Source organism: Gracilinanus agilis, chromosome 4, assembly GCF_016433145.1.
Source record: "Gracilinanus agilis isolate LMUSP501 chromosome 4, AgileGrace, whole genome shotgun sequence".
Taxonomy (NCBI): Eukaryota; Metazoa; Chordata; class Mammalia; order Didelphimorphia; family Didelphidae; genus Gracilinanus; species Gracilinanus agilis.
The window spans coordinates 107,842,047-107,857,021 of record NC_058133.1 but is presented as its reverse complement, the minus strand read 5'-3'; the positions used below and the strand labels follow the sequence as shown (position 1 = coordinate 107,857,021).

The 14,975-nt window shown below is 40.3% G+C and overlaps 1 protein-coding gene across 1 annotated transcript; it reads left to right on the top strand.

Annotated features, from left to right (window-relative positions):
- Positions 1–4,431: 4,431 nt before the first annotated feature.
- Positions 4,432–14,127, top strand: PPP1R15B (protein phosphatase 1 regulatory subunit 15B). Its single transcript, XM_044675790.1, has 2 exons — positions 4,432–7,069; positions 11,333–14,127. The coding sequence occupies exons 1-2, from the start codon at positions 4,451–4,453 to the stop codon at positions 11,543–11,545; spliced, it is 2,832 nt and encodes a 943-aa protein (XP_044531725.1). The 5' UTR covers positions 4,432–4,450; the 3' UTR covers positions 11,546–14,127.
- Positions 14,128–14,975: the final 848 nt, after the last annotated feature.

The window sequence follows — 14,975 nt, the reverse complement described above, 5'->3', positions numbered from 1 at the left end:
GAAGCCAAGCCTAGAGTTTGGAGGAGACAGATTTAAATCTGGCCTCAGATACTTCCTAAACTGTGTGACCCTGGGCAAGTCATTTAACCCTAATTACCTAGCCCTTATTCTTCTGTCTTAAGAGCTGTTATTAAGACAAAGTAAGGGTTTAAACAAAAATAAAATAAAGTAATTGTTGGGAGGATGGTGTGAAGGATGGAGGTAGACCTTTTACCACAACATCTAGAAGAAGCTAGGTGGGGCAGTAAATAGAGTACCAAGACCTGAATTCAAATCAATCCTCAGATATTTTACTAGCCACGTTTCCCTGGGCAAATCCCTTAACTCTGCTTCAGTTTTCTTAGTGGTAAAGTGAGTTGAAAAAAGAAATGGCAAACCACTGCAGTATCTTTGCCAAGAAAACCCTAAATGAGGTCGCAAAGAGTCAGACACAACTGAAAAACAATTGGACAAAAACAAAGAGGAAGGAGGAAAAATAATCCTTTTCCCTCACATTAGTTGTGATGATGATGACGACGAATGAAACAAGAAGATGGGGCTTTACAAATTGTGTACATTTTCCAGTAGTGAGTCAAACCTAAGCTGGGGGCAGGAGATTTGATGGGGATTTCTTGGGGTTTTCTGTGAGGTCAATAGCAAAAATTAACTAGCTGCAGGATGTGCCATTGGCCTTAAGGTGTCACCACTGTTCTGGATTTTGGAACTTCAAAAGCACAAACCATGCTTCCTAAAAGGGTGCTTGAATCCCTGTTGTAATCCAAGTAAAGAGAATTTGTAGGCCACTTCTCTCCATTGAATGTGACAGATATAGACCAAGCAAAGGAGGAGTGGAGGAAAATGAAGAAGAGGATTAACAAGGATACAACTCCCTTATGTGTACACATATACAAAAACTCCTTTAGAGGTTATATAGGTTAATTCCTTTATATACAGAATGCATACACACATATCTTCTTTATAAAGGAATTACCCTCCTTCCCATCCTCCTTCACACCTGACTCCCACCATTTTTCACTTAAGGCTATTCTCCTCCATGGGAAAGAGCACCAGCATTGTAAGTTAGACCTTGAATAACCTGAGGGAACTTTTATGTTGTTGAGGTCAGAAGCAAAGATTGGATTGGCTTTGAAAAATCAATAATTCTTTGTAGACTGAGAAAGTACATTGTGAACAAGGGAAGGTGCTGGAGCTTGAATGATGAGTTTTGCTCTGTGGTGAAGTGCTTGGTACTTTTTGTTCCCAAAGCTTGCTAAGGAGATGCCTTTCTTTGCCTGAAGGAGAAAAAAGGAAACCAGTTGCTCTTCTGTCTTCTACCCTGTAGAGACTGCCTCACAAATGAATGCTTTAGACAGCAAACATCTTGCCTGTTTCTTTTCACTTCACACAGAGCCTCAGCAAAATTACTAAGATCATCATAATTTGCTAAGTAAGACATTAATAGCTTTCTGATCCAATGCCTTTCTGTTGCTCATTTTGCCTAGGCAAAAGCAGTTTCTCTTCTCTCTGTAAATATGTCTATGGTCCCTCCCTCCTTATCACCACGTACAGGGCTACTCTGCCCCTACCCTACAACTGATAGGTTGAAGAAGGTATGTTGTTGGTGTGTTGACACTTTTCCTTTCATGTTTGTTGTTGTGACCATTGAGGCCCATGTTCCTGATTTAAGTAAGTCTTAAAACCATTTTAGGATCATAAATTAAGACTTGGAAAGGATCTTAGAGCTATACTAGTCCAGCCTTCTCAATTTACAGATGAGGGAATGGAGAACAAGAGCAGTAATGTGTTGTCTATGGACTGTAGGTGGAATTGAACTGAAGTCCTCTGGCTACAAATCTATTATTCTTTCTACCCCAAATGTCTCTGGCCTCAGAGTTTATTTATTTTAGAAACCTATGCCTTCTGTCTTAGAATTGATACTAAGTATGGGTCCCAAGGCAGAAGAGAGATAAAGGCTTAGGCATTGGGAGTTAAGTGACTTGCCCAAGGTCACATAGCTATGAAATGTCTGAGGCTAGATATGAACCCAGGACCTACCATTTCTAGGCTGACTCTCAATTCTCTGAGTTGTCCAGCTGCTGTTCCCTCTGAGTAATTTATAACTGCATCACATCCAGAATGAGTCTATCTAATGGGAACTATTATCTGTAGTGATTAGTTTGGGAAAATGGCAGCACGTGAGATTATTATTGCATGAGTGGAAAAAGGCTTTGCTTGAATGACAACTAGAAAAAGAATCTGAGTTCTGGTTGCAGGGAAGGTGCTATGATATCAACAAATTATTATCTCAACAAATTACTATTTTGTTCTATTTAATTTCCTTGCCCTGAGGCACCATCACAAGGGATAAATAAGATGCTTCTAGAGGTGCCACTTGTGGTTCTTTCTCAGCCTAGATAAGGACCTCAGCCAAGTCACTCACCTCTGCTAACATCCTTTTCTTCCCTTGAGAATGAGTGGATTGGAATATGAACCCACTCTCAGTTCTACAGCCTTTCTACCTTAGATGCTCAATCATTAGCTTTCTTAAAAAAAAAAAAAAAAAAGTTGGGGCAGCTAGGTGGCTCAATGGGTTGAGAGCTAAGCCAACAGATCAGAGTTCTTGGGTTCAAATGTAAACTCAAGACACTTTCTAGGTTCATAACTCTGGGCAAGTGTTGTTTTTTTTTTGTTTTTTTTTTTTTTTTTTTTTTTTTTTATCCTGGGACTCCATTCTAGGAGCATAGGGCCACAACCAGTAGGCAATGGGTCGCTCAGGGTCACCCAGCTGGGAAGTGTCTGAGCCTGGATTTGAACCTAGGACCTTTCGTCTCTAGGCCTGGCTCTCAATCCACTGAGCTAGCCCAGCTGCTGCTCCTTACCACTCTTCTTCCTTGGAACAGGATACTTAGTAATGATTCCAAGACTGAAGGTAAGGGTTTAAAAAAGTTTATTACTTAAAAAATAAAATTATTTAAGTTATATTTAAACATAAAAATGTTTTAACATTCTTTTTGCATTAGTTGTCCCTTTCCAATGACTCTTTCAAAATCCTTCTTTGTAATAAGAGGCAAACAAATCAACAAATTAGTCATACTGCTAGGAGTTGGAAGTCATGCTTTATTCTTTTAGTTCTCTGAAGTCATTCATCATTATTTCTTTGATTACTCATATTAAGAAGAGGGACCTGGCATCCATTCCTGTTTCCCAGTAACCAACACCTTTCTCTAATCCTAAACTTTAGGCCCTAAACCTAAAGTTTAGGGTGTCAACTTGAAATCTAGAAACTCCAACTTTGACCTTGTCACATGAGAAATTTCCCCCAGAGGTAGATCCCAGACTCACAAGTTTCAGACTAACAAGAAACCTTAAAGTACTTGGTAGTCCCAGTTAGGTGGGGCTAACAGACTTAATCATGTGTTAAGTACCTTTTTTGTCCTAACAGTTTCTCCCTTTATGTCAGTCCTTTACCAAAGTAGCCTAGCCCTCGGCTGGATCTTTCCCTTTTGTAAAGCATCAGCCTCTCCCTGATAATCCTGTCTAGTACTTATTTCTTTGTAGCCACTTGTAAAGTCAATCTTACTTCCCTGTCCCCAGTTCCCCAGGAGGTTTAAACGTTCCCCAAATTCTATGGTGCTCTGGAGCTATCATCTAGCGAGGTGATTTCTCCCAGGGATACGGCTTGCCAAAGTACCAGAGCCTTCGGGTATGAGGGCTTGATTCTGTGTGATGAAAGACTTGGTTTTTCTGACTATGTAATAGTTCTGTGTTTTTTCCCAAGTTAACAAGGGGGAAAACCAAACCTGTTGAATGTAAGGTGAATATTAATTCAGCAGCTAAAATCAGCTCCAAACAATTTAAATTAGAGGTCTTTCCCGCTCCCCCGCTCGCCCTTTGGATTTATTTTAGGTTTGGGAAGCTGTCTGGGCACTCAGAACACCTGGCTTGGCAGCTGATCAAGTGAAGTGACTGGCACGTGCACGAGTAAGGGGGAGGGCACGGGAGAGTAAAACGGAGAGCTCTGGGGCAGGCAGGACATTTCCCCGTCCTCTGTGACCTTTCTTTTCACTGTGACCTCAGTTTCCCCTTCTGTGAAAAGGGATAGCGCAGGCAAACATGCGTTTCGGGGCTTCCAAAGCTGAGGGAGCGTGTGACTCATGCTTGGGTTCAGAATTTTTTCCTCTATTACCAGAAAAGGCTTGCTCGTCCAAGTGCCAGCATGGTTAGCAAATGCATCATCATTCGTGTCAAAGATCACGACCCCCACCGTGGCGATACAGAAACCCTACAGAGTGGTGTTCACACTCCGGCTCTAGTATACGAAAAGCTTCGGGCTCCCTGATTGCACCACCTCCTACCGCGTGTCATCAGCCTCGAGGACGGGAGGGCTGGTCTCCTCGGAGACCGGGAAGCACCTACTGCGCACGCGCAGAGGCTCCCGGCCCGGCTGATGCAACCTCAGTGCACCAGCCAGATGGACGCCGAAGGGTGGGTCAAAAGCGGCCTAACTCTGGGAAGAAGGAAGAGGAGGAGGAGTAGAGGCGGGAAGGGGTGGGACCGGCGCGAGGAGGCCCGGATGAGAGCGAGAAAAGCCCCTCCTACCCGTGTGCTCGCGGCTGACGTTCGTCGGCGTGCGGCCAAGAGGCGACGACGTGCGGCCGGCGCGCCCTGTCGTACTAAGTCCCAGCTCGCTGCCGGCTGTCCCGTCTCGACGCCGGCCCTTCGGCCATTTTGGTTCTCTCTCCGCCCGGGCTCTTGCCGGCTTCCGGGCCTTCTGTCTCCGCCGCCTTCTGCCGCCGCCGCTTTAGGGCGGCTTCTCTGCTTGTCTGGAAGAAGCCACCGCCGGAGGGGTCCTTTCTATGGTGGCGGGTCTCTCGCCTGCCTGAGGCAGCTCTGTCCCAGCCCATCCTGGGCTTCCTGTTCGCCCCTTCGCCATGGACACCGCCTCCCCAGCCGCCGCCTGCGCTCATCCTGCCAGACTTTGGCCCTCGGACCGCCGCCGTCACCGCCGCTTTCCCCCATGGCGCCCCTGCCGGGCCGCGGAACATCATCGTCGGCCTGGAGTAGTGGCCCTGCCGCTCAGCCCTGCAGAGGCTGTGTGAGCGTCGCTCAGGTCGTGTCCTGTCCCCGCCCCGCGCCCCCCAGTGATAGCCCCGCTGAGGCCATGGAGCCCGGAGCCCAGCGGCCCCGAGAGCAGCCTGCGTCCGCCGCAGGCTCCTGGTTCCGACTGCCCTTTTTCGTGCGTCCTCACCGGGCGCAGCCCGCTGCATGTGCCCCGTGCCCGGCTCCCTCCGCTGGCGAGAAGAGCGCGGACCCAGGGCGCCAGGCCAGAGCCTGGCTGGCGTTGCTCTCACAGTTCCTGGCGCCGCTGCCCGGCCTGCTGCAGAAGCTGCTGCTGTGGGGTCAGCTGCTGGGGGGCATGATCCCGAGCCGCTGGCTGGAGCTGGCTTCAAGGAAGAGAGCCTTAAGAGACCGGGGAAATGCCCCCGCCGCTGTCCCGGTCGCCCAGAAGGCTGCCAGCTTCGACTGTCCCCCGGACGACCCCGCTGCCGCCCCCCTGAAATGGCTAGAGGAGGGCATGCATTGGCAGTGCGGCTCCCCAGATCTGGAACTGGAACTTGAGGGCAAAGGAGGGCCTTTGGACCCCGCAACGCACTCCCTCCTCTTGCAGCAGCAGCTGTGGGGAGCTGAGCTGGTGCAAAGCAGCCTCCAGGCCCATCTGTTCCCGGATAAGGAACTTTGTTCTACGGCTAATGGGGCTCTAAACATTGAGCGCTTCAACAATTTCAATGTGGTCTCCTATGTGCTGAACCCCGCCGGGCTGAACTGCCTGTCTCACGTGGAGCTCACCTGTCAAAATAGTTTTGAGAGTTCAGAGAGAGGCGACTTCCAGACACTAACTCTAGAAAGCTGCTTTTTGGCTGCTGACCAGAGTCACCAGCCCCAGCCACTGAATGCAGAGAGTCCTGGATCCACCTGGCAGGGCTTTCCACACAAATCACCCCTCTCTAAGGAGGGGCTGCCAGAAATCCACCATCTTCGAATGAAACGCCTGGAATTCTTGCAGCAGGCCAGCAAGGGCCAAGCATTGCCCACTCCTGATCAGGATCACGGCTATCACAGCCTGGAGGAGGAGCACAACCTGCTTCGCATTGACCTGAGCCAAGCTTTGAAATCTGGAAGTTGTAGAGAGAGTTCTGTACAGTGTGTTCCGGGCTCAGAGGCCCTTGTAGGGGGCACAGAGGATCCAACTGCTGAGGGAAAGATTGGGTTGTTGGTTACAGAGATCCCCTCTCTTTTGGCAAAACGGGACTCTACAGAAAACAGGCCAACTTGTAATCCGTCTTTAGAGAGAGACACCTTGGGTATACAGCAGAATGTGGTTGACAGCTCAGATATAGAAGATGACCTTCCTGTTTCTGCAAGACCAGCATGTAGTAACAAATTGATTGATTATATTTTGGGAGGTGCATCTAGTGACCAGGAGACAAGTACTGAGTCTGAGGGTGAGGATTGGGACGAAGAGGTTGAGGATGATGGTTTTGATAGTGATGGTTCTCTTTCAGAATCAGACTCTGGTAAAGGGCATTCCGAAGGCCTTCACCTTTGGAACTCTTTCTACAGTATAGATCCTTACAACCCTCAAAACTTTACCGCGACAATTCAAACTGCTGCTAGAACTATTAGTGGAGACCATTACGATTCTGAGGATGACTCTCCTGAAAAGTCTGAAGGAGAGGATTCTTCTTGGACTGAAAGCCCACCTTGTTCTCCTGACCATAGCTCTGGAGAAGAGGATGATTGGGAATCTAGTGCAGATGAAGCAGAGAACTTAAAACTCTGGAACTCTTTCAGTAACTCTGATGACCCCTACAACCCTTTTAATTTTAAAGCACCTTTTCAGACAGCAGGGAAAAAAGGGAAAGATGAATGTGACTCAAATATGCGAACTGAGACCACAGCCATCTCTCGGGGTCATGCCTTACTTAGTTGTAAGGTACAGCTGTTAGGAAGTCCAGAGACCGGAATCACAGACATTGTCCAGTATGGGATTCTTTCTGGAGAAAAACACACATCTACCAGAAGAAAAAAGGTACATTTCCTCTTTATTCCCTTGGGGGCAGGGGGTGTTTCTAATTTTTGGGTTAAGAAATAGCTAAATGGCCTATTTATATTTTTTTTCTCATGGTTAGGTGATTTACTTTTATTCCAAAGAAAATATCCTAATATGACAGATTAATACTACTTTTGTATAATATTTTCTACCTGAAGTTCACAATCCAGGTTCAATAAGGTTACTTTAGTATAATTAAATGGAAATTCCTTACTGAACTCATGAGGCACTTCCTGTTTTCTGGATTTTCATTTTTTTTTTCATTGTTTGCAGCGTACAAGAGCATTAAATAACACTTGTTTACAAAAATCTCATTTTCCCAGGTATTATGAATTTCTTATTATGGGATCCAAATAGATTTGGAAAAATGCTGTTTTAATGAAATGGGTATTTTTTTTTAATTTTTTTTTTTTAATTTTAAACCCTTAACTTCTGTGTATTGACCCATAGGTGGAAGAGTGGTAAGGGTAGGCAATGGGGGTCAAGTGACTTGCCCAGGGTCACACAGCTGGGAAGTGTCTGAGGCCAGATCCGAACCTAGGACCTCCCGTCTCTAGGCCTGGCTCTCAATCCACTGAGCTACCCAGCTGCCCCTGAAATGGGTATTTTTACTATTGTTAAATTTTTATTTTTACATTTGTTTTCAGAAGTCTAAGGATGGTGGTAGTAAAGAGTAAGACTGGATTATTGTGTTTGTATTTGACGTTTTTTAGTATAAAAATAATTGTTTTCTCACCACAGTTGCTAATGTGTAAAAACTTGGTTTTGACTAGATTAGTTAGTTTAAATATGAAATGTTAGAAATAGTGTGGTATGCCAATAATAGCCAATACATACCAACCAGATTATAGTTATTTGTTTGTAAAAAAATTATTTCTTCCTCCTGGACCTGTGGTGAGACTCTGCCAAACTAGTTCCTAAAAGTATATTATTTTACTACCTCATTAGAAAGAAACCAAGTAGTCGTGTCTCCCTGGATTTCCTTTGATTCTGTTATCTCCAAAGGCAAAGACTTCTGGTTTCTGCTAATTAATAACAAACTCACTTATCTTAAATTTTCAAATTGCTTTGATGACTAAAACCAGTATTTCCCCACTCCACCCCCCCCCCCCTTTTTTTTTTCTCCTGGAAGAGAAGGGACTGGGCCTGAGGCGCTTCAGTGATCTCCTTTGACCATATAAGGGTCTTGGTCTCTTTCTAATCCATCATGGAGTTTCTAGAGTGTACAGTAAATTCTTGGTTCAGGAAATTTAACCCCTATCATTAGACCTTCATTTTTCTTGGGTGTTTGAGAGACATTTTCTCAAAATACCACAAATAACAATATCAAAATGTTAAATATTTACTTAATCTGGTGAAATTACTTTATGGAATCTGATGAGAAACTCCTTTTGTCCCAGTCATATCACTCATTAGATGTATGATCTTAATTAAGTTGGTTAATTCTAAGTCTCAAGTTTCTTCATCTATAAATTGAAGTGATTGGTTTTGGGAGATCCCTAATAGTTGTGAACTTTTGCACTGGGTTCAGTGAATGAATTATTGTGCACATTACTTTTTTTTTAAATCACTCTTTGGGAGTGGAGGGGGTGGGTAGTGGTAAGGAGAGAGGTACTTGAATCATTATAACTCTTATACTGAACACTCACACACATATTTATTTATTCAGATATCTTGAACTCTTTCCCTGTTGTAATTCTGTAGAAAAGGAACCCCTATATTTTACTGATGAAGAGATTGAAGCCCAGAGATGTTAAGGGATTTGCCCAGTCTTGCACAGGTCTTAAAAATAAGAGATTTAGTTTTAAAGCCCTTTGTAACATTCTTCCTAGTGACCCAAGAAGTGAATAATGACCTGGATGCAATATCTAGTATTATATTACAATACCTGGTAATTATACTCGGGGGCATTCTTTGGCCTGATGTAAAAGGAATGAAAGTGGTGAGCCACAATGGGATTGGCTGATGTAACTATTGAAGGTGCTTTAAGGCAGATATTTACGTATTGGAGTTTGATCTCTTAGGTAGAGTGCTATATTATCAATTAAGAATTAAAAGGACCTGGGATTCCATTGCTTTCCCAATAACATTTTACTTTTTATAAAGTAAATTTTTACAAATTTTGGATTTATTTTCAAATTTAGTGGAAATGCAAAAAGACATTATAGCTTGATTATAATTTTGTCCCCATATGTCAACTTTGAGCACATTAAATAATTAGCTGTTATTCAAAGCTTCATTTGCCTATACAGTGAGTACAATTTTAACTAGTGGAATATTGTACAAACATGTTTTGTTAATAAATTCTTGTTGATATTTTGCCTTTTTGCATCAACTATATCACCCCATATGTCCCTTACTCCTACAAGAGTCATCTTCTTCATCAAAGATTAAAAAAGAGGATAAAAGGAAAAGGTTAAGAAAAACCAATTGACATCTAAAAAAATCATGACTTTATGCATTTTTTCATAAGAGTGAACCCCTCTCTGCAAAGGAATGGGGGGAAGGTGTCTTTTCATATCTTTTATTTGGGACCAGGCTTAGTCATTATAATTTTACAGCTTGATTCCTAAAAGTTTGAGTTAATAGTCTCAGTTACTTTCTAGCTATGTGATCCTGGCCAAGTCACTTAACTTCTGTTTGCCTTAATCCCCTGGAGATTGTTGATATTGTTCAATCATGTGGAGCTCTTCCTGATCCCAGTTGAAGTTTTCTTGGCAAAGATACTGGAATAGTTTGCCATTGTCTCTAGTTGATCCAGTGGATCCTTTTTGTCAGGCAATCAGAAGTTAAATTGCTTGGACCAGGGTTGCCCAGTTCTCTATCCACTGAGCCACTTAGTTGCCTCCTAGGCCTGTGGCAAACTATTCTGTTATCTTTGCCAAGAAAACCCTGGGGGACATTATGCCATGGGTCTCAAAGAGTTGGACATGACTGAACAAGAGAAAATTAGTTTAAAAGCAATTATTTTAGAGAAAAATGGGGATTGTTTGTATTTCTATATTAAAAGCACTATACAGTTGTAAGATGCATTCTTATTGTTATCATTGGTTCTGTTTTACATAGGAATTTTCATTGGATTTAGAGTTAGGAGGGACTTTAAGATGATTCAGTTTACTTCATTTTACTCTTTTAGGAAACAGAACCAGTCATGTAGGTATTAGGTAGCAGTGACAGGATTTAAACTTATGGCTTCTGACTCCATATCCCATGATCATTTTTTGCTGTATCATAAATAATACTCTTCTACATTCTTATTAAGTTGTTTGTTTTTTAGGTCTCAGGTTCTACATTGGTAAATGAAGCTTTACTAAAAGGCATTGGTATATTTTTAAGTTTTCAGAGTTTTTACAAAATTTTATTTTTTATTTTCTCTATTAATGAACCTAAGTAATTGGGGAAAACTAAACCTATTGAATATTTTTATTAGACATTTATTAATATTCGTTTTTAATCTGTTTACATACTTTATGCCCCTACTTTCCCCTTCACCCCCCCCTTCAAAACTTTTATTGGGATCTCCTATATGTATGTTACTTTTTACAAACACAGTTTTAATAAGAAAAAACCTAAAAAAAATACTACAAAAACCTTTTAATCAGCTTAAAACTGCCAACATTCCAGGCAAATGAGTGCTTGCTTTTTACAATACATAATTTAGAAAAATATTGCCATTGGCAAAATACATTTCCTACAAAAAGTGGGGGGAAATCCCCAGAGATTTAAGTTTGGAAATTTAGGAATCTCATTTGGACTGATGTTACTTGTTATCTGTAAAAGCTAAATAAGACATAAAACATCCACATTTTTTAAAAAATCCAGTCTTCATCTAGATATTGTTCAGCCAGGATTTTCTGATGTCTTTTAAGCCAGCCTGGTAGTGTTTTAGAGTGGGCCTCAGAGCCAAGAAGACCTAAGTTCAAGGCCCACTTGTGTGTCAGGCAGCCTTTGTGACCCTGAGCAAGTTGTTCATCCCCCTTAGTTTTCAAAGCAAGTTGCCAGGATTACAGAGAATGTGCCAACCTTGCATTTAGTTGAGATGCCAGTGGGTAAGCTGAGACCCCATCCTCTATTCCCCTCATACTTTTAATAAACCTATGAGGGAGGTCAGTTTGAATATGATTGTAGTACCATAGCATAGAATAGGACTAATGACAATATTGACTTGATAACTGTGTTCATAGAGTATCAAAAATGCTTACATATTTAGTTTGAATTTTAAAAATAATTTTGTCTGTGTAGGTAACCTTTCTTGAAGAAGTTACTGAGTATTACATAAGTAGTGATGAAGATCGAAAAGGACCCTGGGAAGAATTAGCAAGGGATGGATGTCGGTTCCAGAAACGAATTCAAGAAACAGAAGATGCTATTGGATACTGCTTGACATTTGAGCACAGACAGAAAATTTTTAACAAACTCCAGGAAACATACTACAAAAGATTTAATGTTTTCTAGTGATTATGATTGGAAGATGATAGTCCTCTTGCCCCACTAATACACACTACCTCTTAACATAAGAAGAGGTATCTTCCTTTTAAAAGTAGAAGTTGGCAGCTGCTCTTTAGTTTCTGAAAGAATGAAATTTGGATGCAGTGCCCCCAACTTAATGTTACCTGTGTGCAACAAAAACCTCTTTTGAAGTGTGTGTCTGGTTTTGTTGAAATAAGAACTGTTAATGAAGGATAAATGTGTGGGGTGTGTGACTTTTAAAAATCCTTACTTTCTTGAAGAAATTAATCCTATTATGTAAGTTGAATGTGTTTTGAAAATTTTTTCTTTTTTTTGCATTTTGGGAAGAAGATGGGACCTATTAAGTTGTAATTTTGCACTTTTTAAACTTTGAAGGGAAACAATATTTATAGGGTTCAAAGCCCATTTTCAGTTCTAATTTAAAGTATATGTGCCTGTTTAAAGTCTTTGTGCTCTTTATACTTTTTCACTCCATCAAAAAGAAAATAGGCTCTTGCATTTTCTGTTATAGTTTTTCCCACCTACTTAAATATTGCCCTCTTGCCTTAAGGCTAAGAAATCAGTCTTGCTTATACTACTGCTAAATTAAAAAAAAAAATCTCATGATTTTTATTTTGTTAAAGGAGATAAGAGTGGTAAATTTAAATTTTATTTCCGACAAAACCCTGGCCTCAGTAAAACTAATGGATCATAAAAATATCATTAATATACTTTTTGGAAAGCTTTATCTATACCCATGAATTGTAACTTTTCACACATTGGAAAATTGGAGTCTCTTTAAGGAAGGTTCTTTACATTTTTCATACGTTTCATCACTATGAATATTAGATTTTAATTTTTTAAAGGAAAGAGTTGATTGGCATAAAATTTTAACTTCCAAAATCCCTAAAAAGCATTAAGTAAGTACCATTGCACAAGCTTGCTTTATTTTTTAAACTTAAGCCTGACTGAATTTTGCTGGGCAGAGGGTGAAAGAGTTCATGGAGCGATTTGGTTTGATTGCTTATCTTCTTAAAAGAAAAAAAACCAGTGTTATTAATATCATGCCTCAGCACTGTCACTTTGAAAACTTGTCAGGGTAATACTGTGAATTTGGAAACTGGCAGTTTTGAAATTTTCCAAAATCCCAATGTTGAAATATATATAGACTTCAGTCACTCTCCAAGTTTGTGTCAAAGAATTGGCGAATAAATTGGTAAAGCCTGATTCCTTTTGAGAAAGGAAAGTACTGTAGACTAACAACTAGACAATGTTAGTAATACCTTAGTCCAAAGGTCATCTCTGTTTCTATGCTTGTGCAGTGATTGAGCTTGTTTCTATTTGTTCTACAAGTGTGTGCATTTGTTTGGTCGTGGGAACGTTAACTGATTATTTAAAGGACAGTCTCAATTTTTACTCCTTCTGTTATAGTTAATGGAAGACATGGGTAGGAGAAAAGATCTCCATATCAAACTTGACTACATGTGGGAGAGAATTCTTTAGGTTAGGAGCTAGTGGGTTAGACATGATCTGGAAGGTTTACTACCTCAGCTTATCCTCTACCTGGCTACTATTCCATTTATGTCTAGTTTGCGCTAAAATCCACACCAACCACATTACCATAAAGATACTTCAAATTTTAGTATTAAAGAAAGATTTTTTTTCCTTTCAAAATAGGCCTCTATTAAAATTTGGAAAGAATAAACTACCCTAGGGTAAATTTTGTGAACAGAACACAGATGAGTGCTTTTTCTAAGGTACTGACCATAGACTTGTATGATCTGCTAAAATAATACCTATGAAATATATGCTATTTTAAAATTACATAGTATTTCATTACTTAGAAAAACATGCACTATTTGCCCTATTTACATTTTTTAATACATAGAAATTCTCTTTGAATTGAAAGCATATCTTCACAGGATTAATTGGTGCAAATGAAATCTTTGTGTAATGTGTAATTGTTGTGTACAATGGAGGCTATGGAACATTACTTGGCTTGGACTGTAGAACGATATTCATTTGGGCCCTTTTTATGTTCAACCTTTCTACCCCTGGTTTAGAGGAGTGGGCAGGGAAATCCACTACAATTGTGTGTATAAACTTTTTTTGTTAAGGATTTCCTCCCCAAACCTGTCTTTTAAGAAAGTATTGGGCTTGAGGGTTGTGAGGAGAGGGAACTGAGTTTGAGTTTGAAAAAAAAAAAATCAGAGTCCTGTCAATTTCATTCTAGCCATAGTGTAAACTTGGTGGTACTTTTTCTAGCTATAAAAACTTTAAAATTGTAATGGTGCTTTAAGTGACAGTGTAGTATGTGGGAGACTTTGTACAGAGATGTGCTTGTTTCTGAGTGTTGAAATACTAAAAGAGCGCCTCTTCATTTTCAACTTTAAATCAAAACTGTGTAACTAATTATCAGATTTTATTTTTATATAATTTTGCAAAGTAAAAGAGGAGACTGGCAAACCTCTAGATTTGACTTTTACAGACCCAGACTGATGTAAATGTTTGTTGGGGTTTTATAACTAAAATTATATTTCTGTGTATAAACTGTTCAAAACTAATCTGTAAATTGTAATAAAAATATTTACATCTATTAAATGGTTTGAAATAATTTCTTAAGGTTGTTCCATCTCTAATTAATCCTAATGTATTTCATACTCTTGATGCCTTGTGATATCATGGAGATGGTCTGAATTTCTCCAAGCTCTGCCAGTAGAGTTCAAACTCTTCCCACACTAAAAAGTCTCATTCAAGTACCAACCTTATGAAGTGAAGAAAGTTTTAATTACCCAGAGGTTAATTGATAGGTGATGAATTCTTTGGTCTGTGAAATTTGTAACTCCTTTTGGAATACAATGAAAAAACATGGGAGTGTTAAAAGTAATTTTATATTTAAGTTGGATATCTGTTTTGGAATTCTTTTATTTAGTAGAATGTTTTCTAGGAGATGTAGCTTAATAAAATAGAATTCTACCAAGAGGAAGGGACTGAATCAAAAAAAGATAGGCCTCTTTTTTAGGTAATGAAGAATGTATCATGAAAGAGTGTAGCCTTATGGAATCTGGTCCAGTTCCATCCTTTTAGGAAATTGAAGTCTTTAAAAGTTAAATACCTTCCCTAAAAGTCACAAAGTTGGATCTGAGTCTAGATCCTCTGACTATGTCTTCTGCCTATATATATATTATATATTTATATGCCTATCATAACTGATTTTAGCTATTCTATAGTAGGTTTTCTTTTACTTGTGACCAAATTCATCTAATCTCATCTGAGATTTTGAAGTCTTCAAATTAATAGGCATCTCATTAAAATGAAGTAGAATGCTGATGAAAATTAAGGGAAAATTGAGCTTCAGAGTATTTCTCCCAACTTTCTCTTCTCATCTCCTATTTGCTTAGAAAAACATGCCAAGTATATTGAGACTTTTATAGGA

What these genes read in the sequence shown, in the direction of transcription:
- PPP1R15B (XM_044675790.1), top strand. Translation starts at nt 4,451, where the DNA reads ATGGACGCCGAAGGGTGGGTCAAAAGCGGCCTAACTCTGGGAAGAAGG. An exon ending in CATCTACCAGAAGAAAAAAG is followed by an intron (nt 7,070 to 11,332) that starts GTACATTTCCTC and finishes TTGTCTGTGTAG; the next exon opens with GTAACCTTTCTTGAAGAAGT.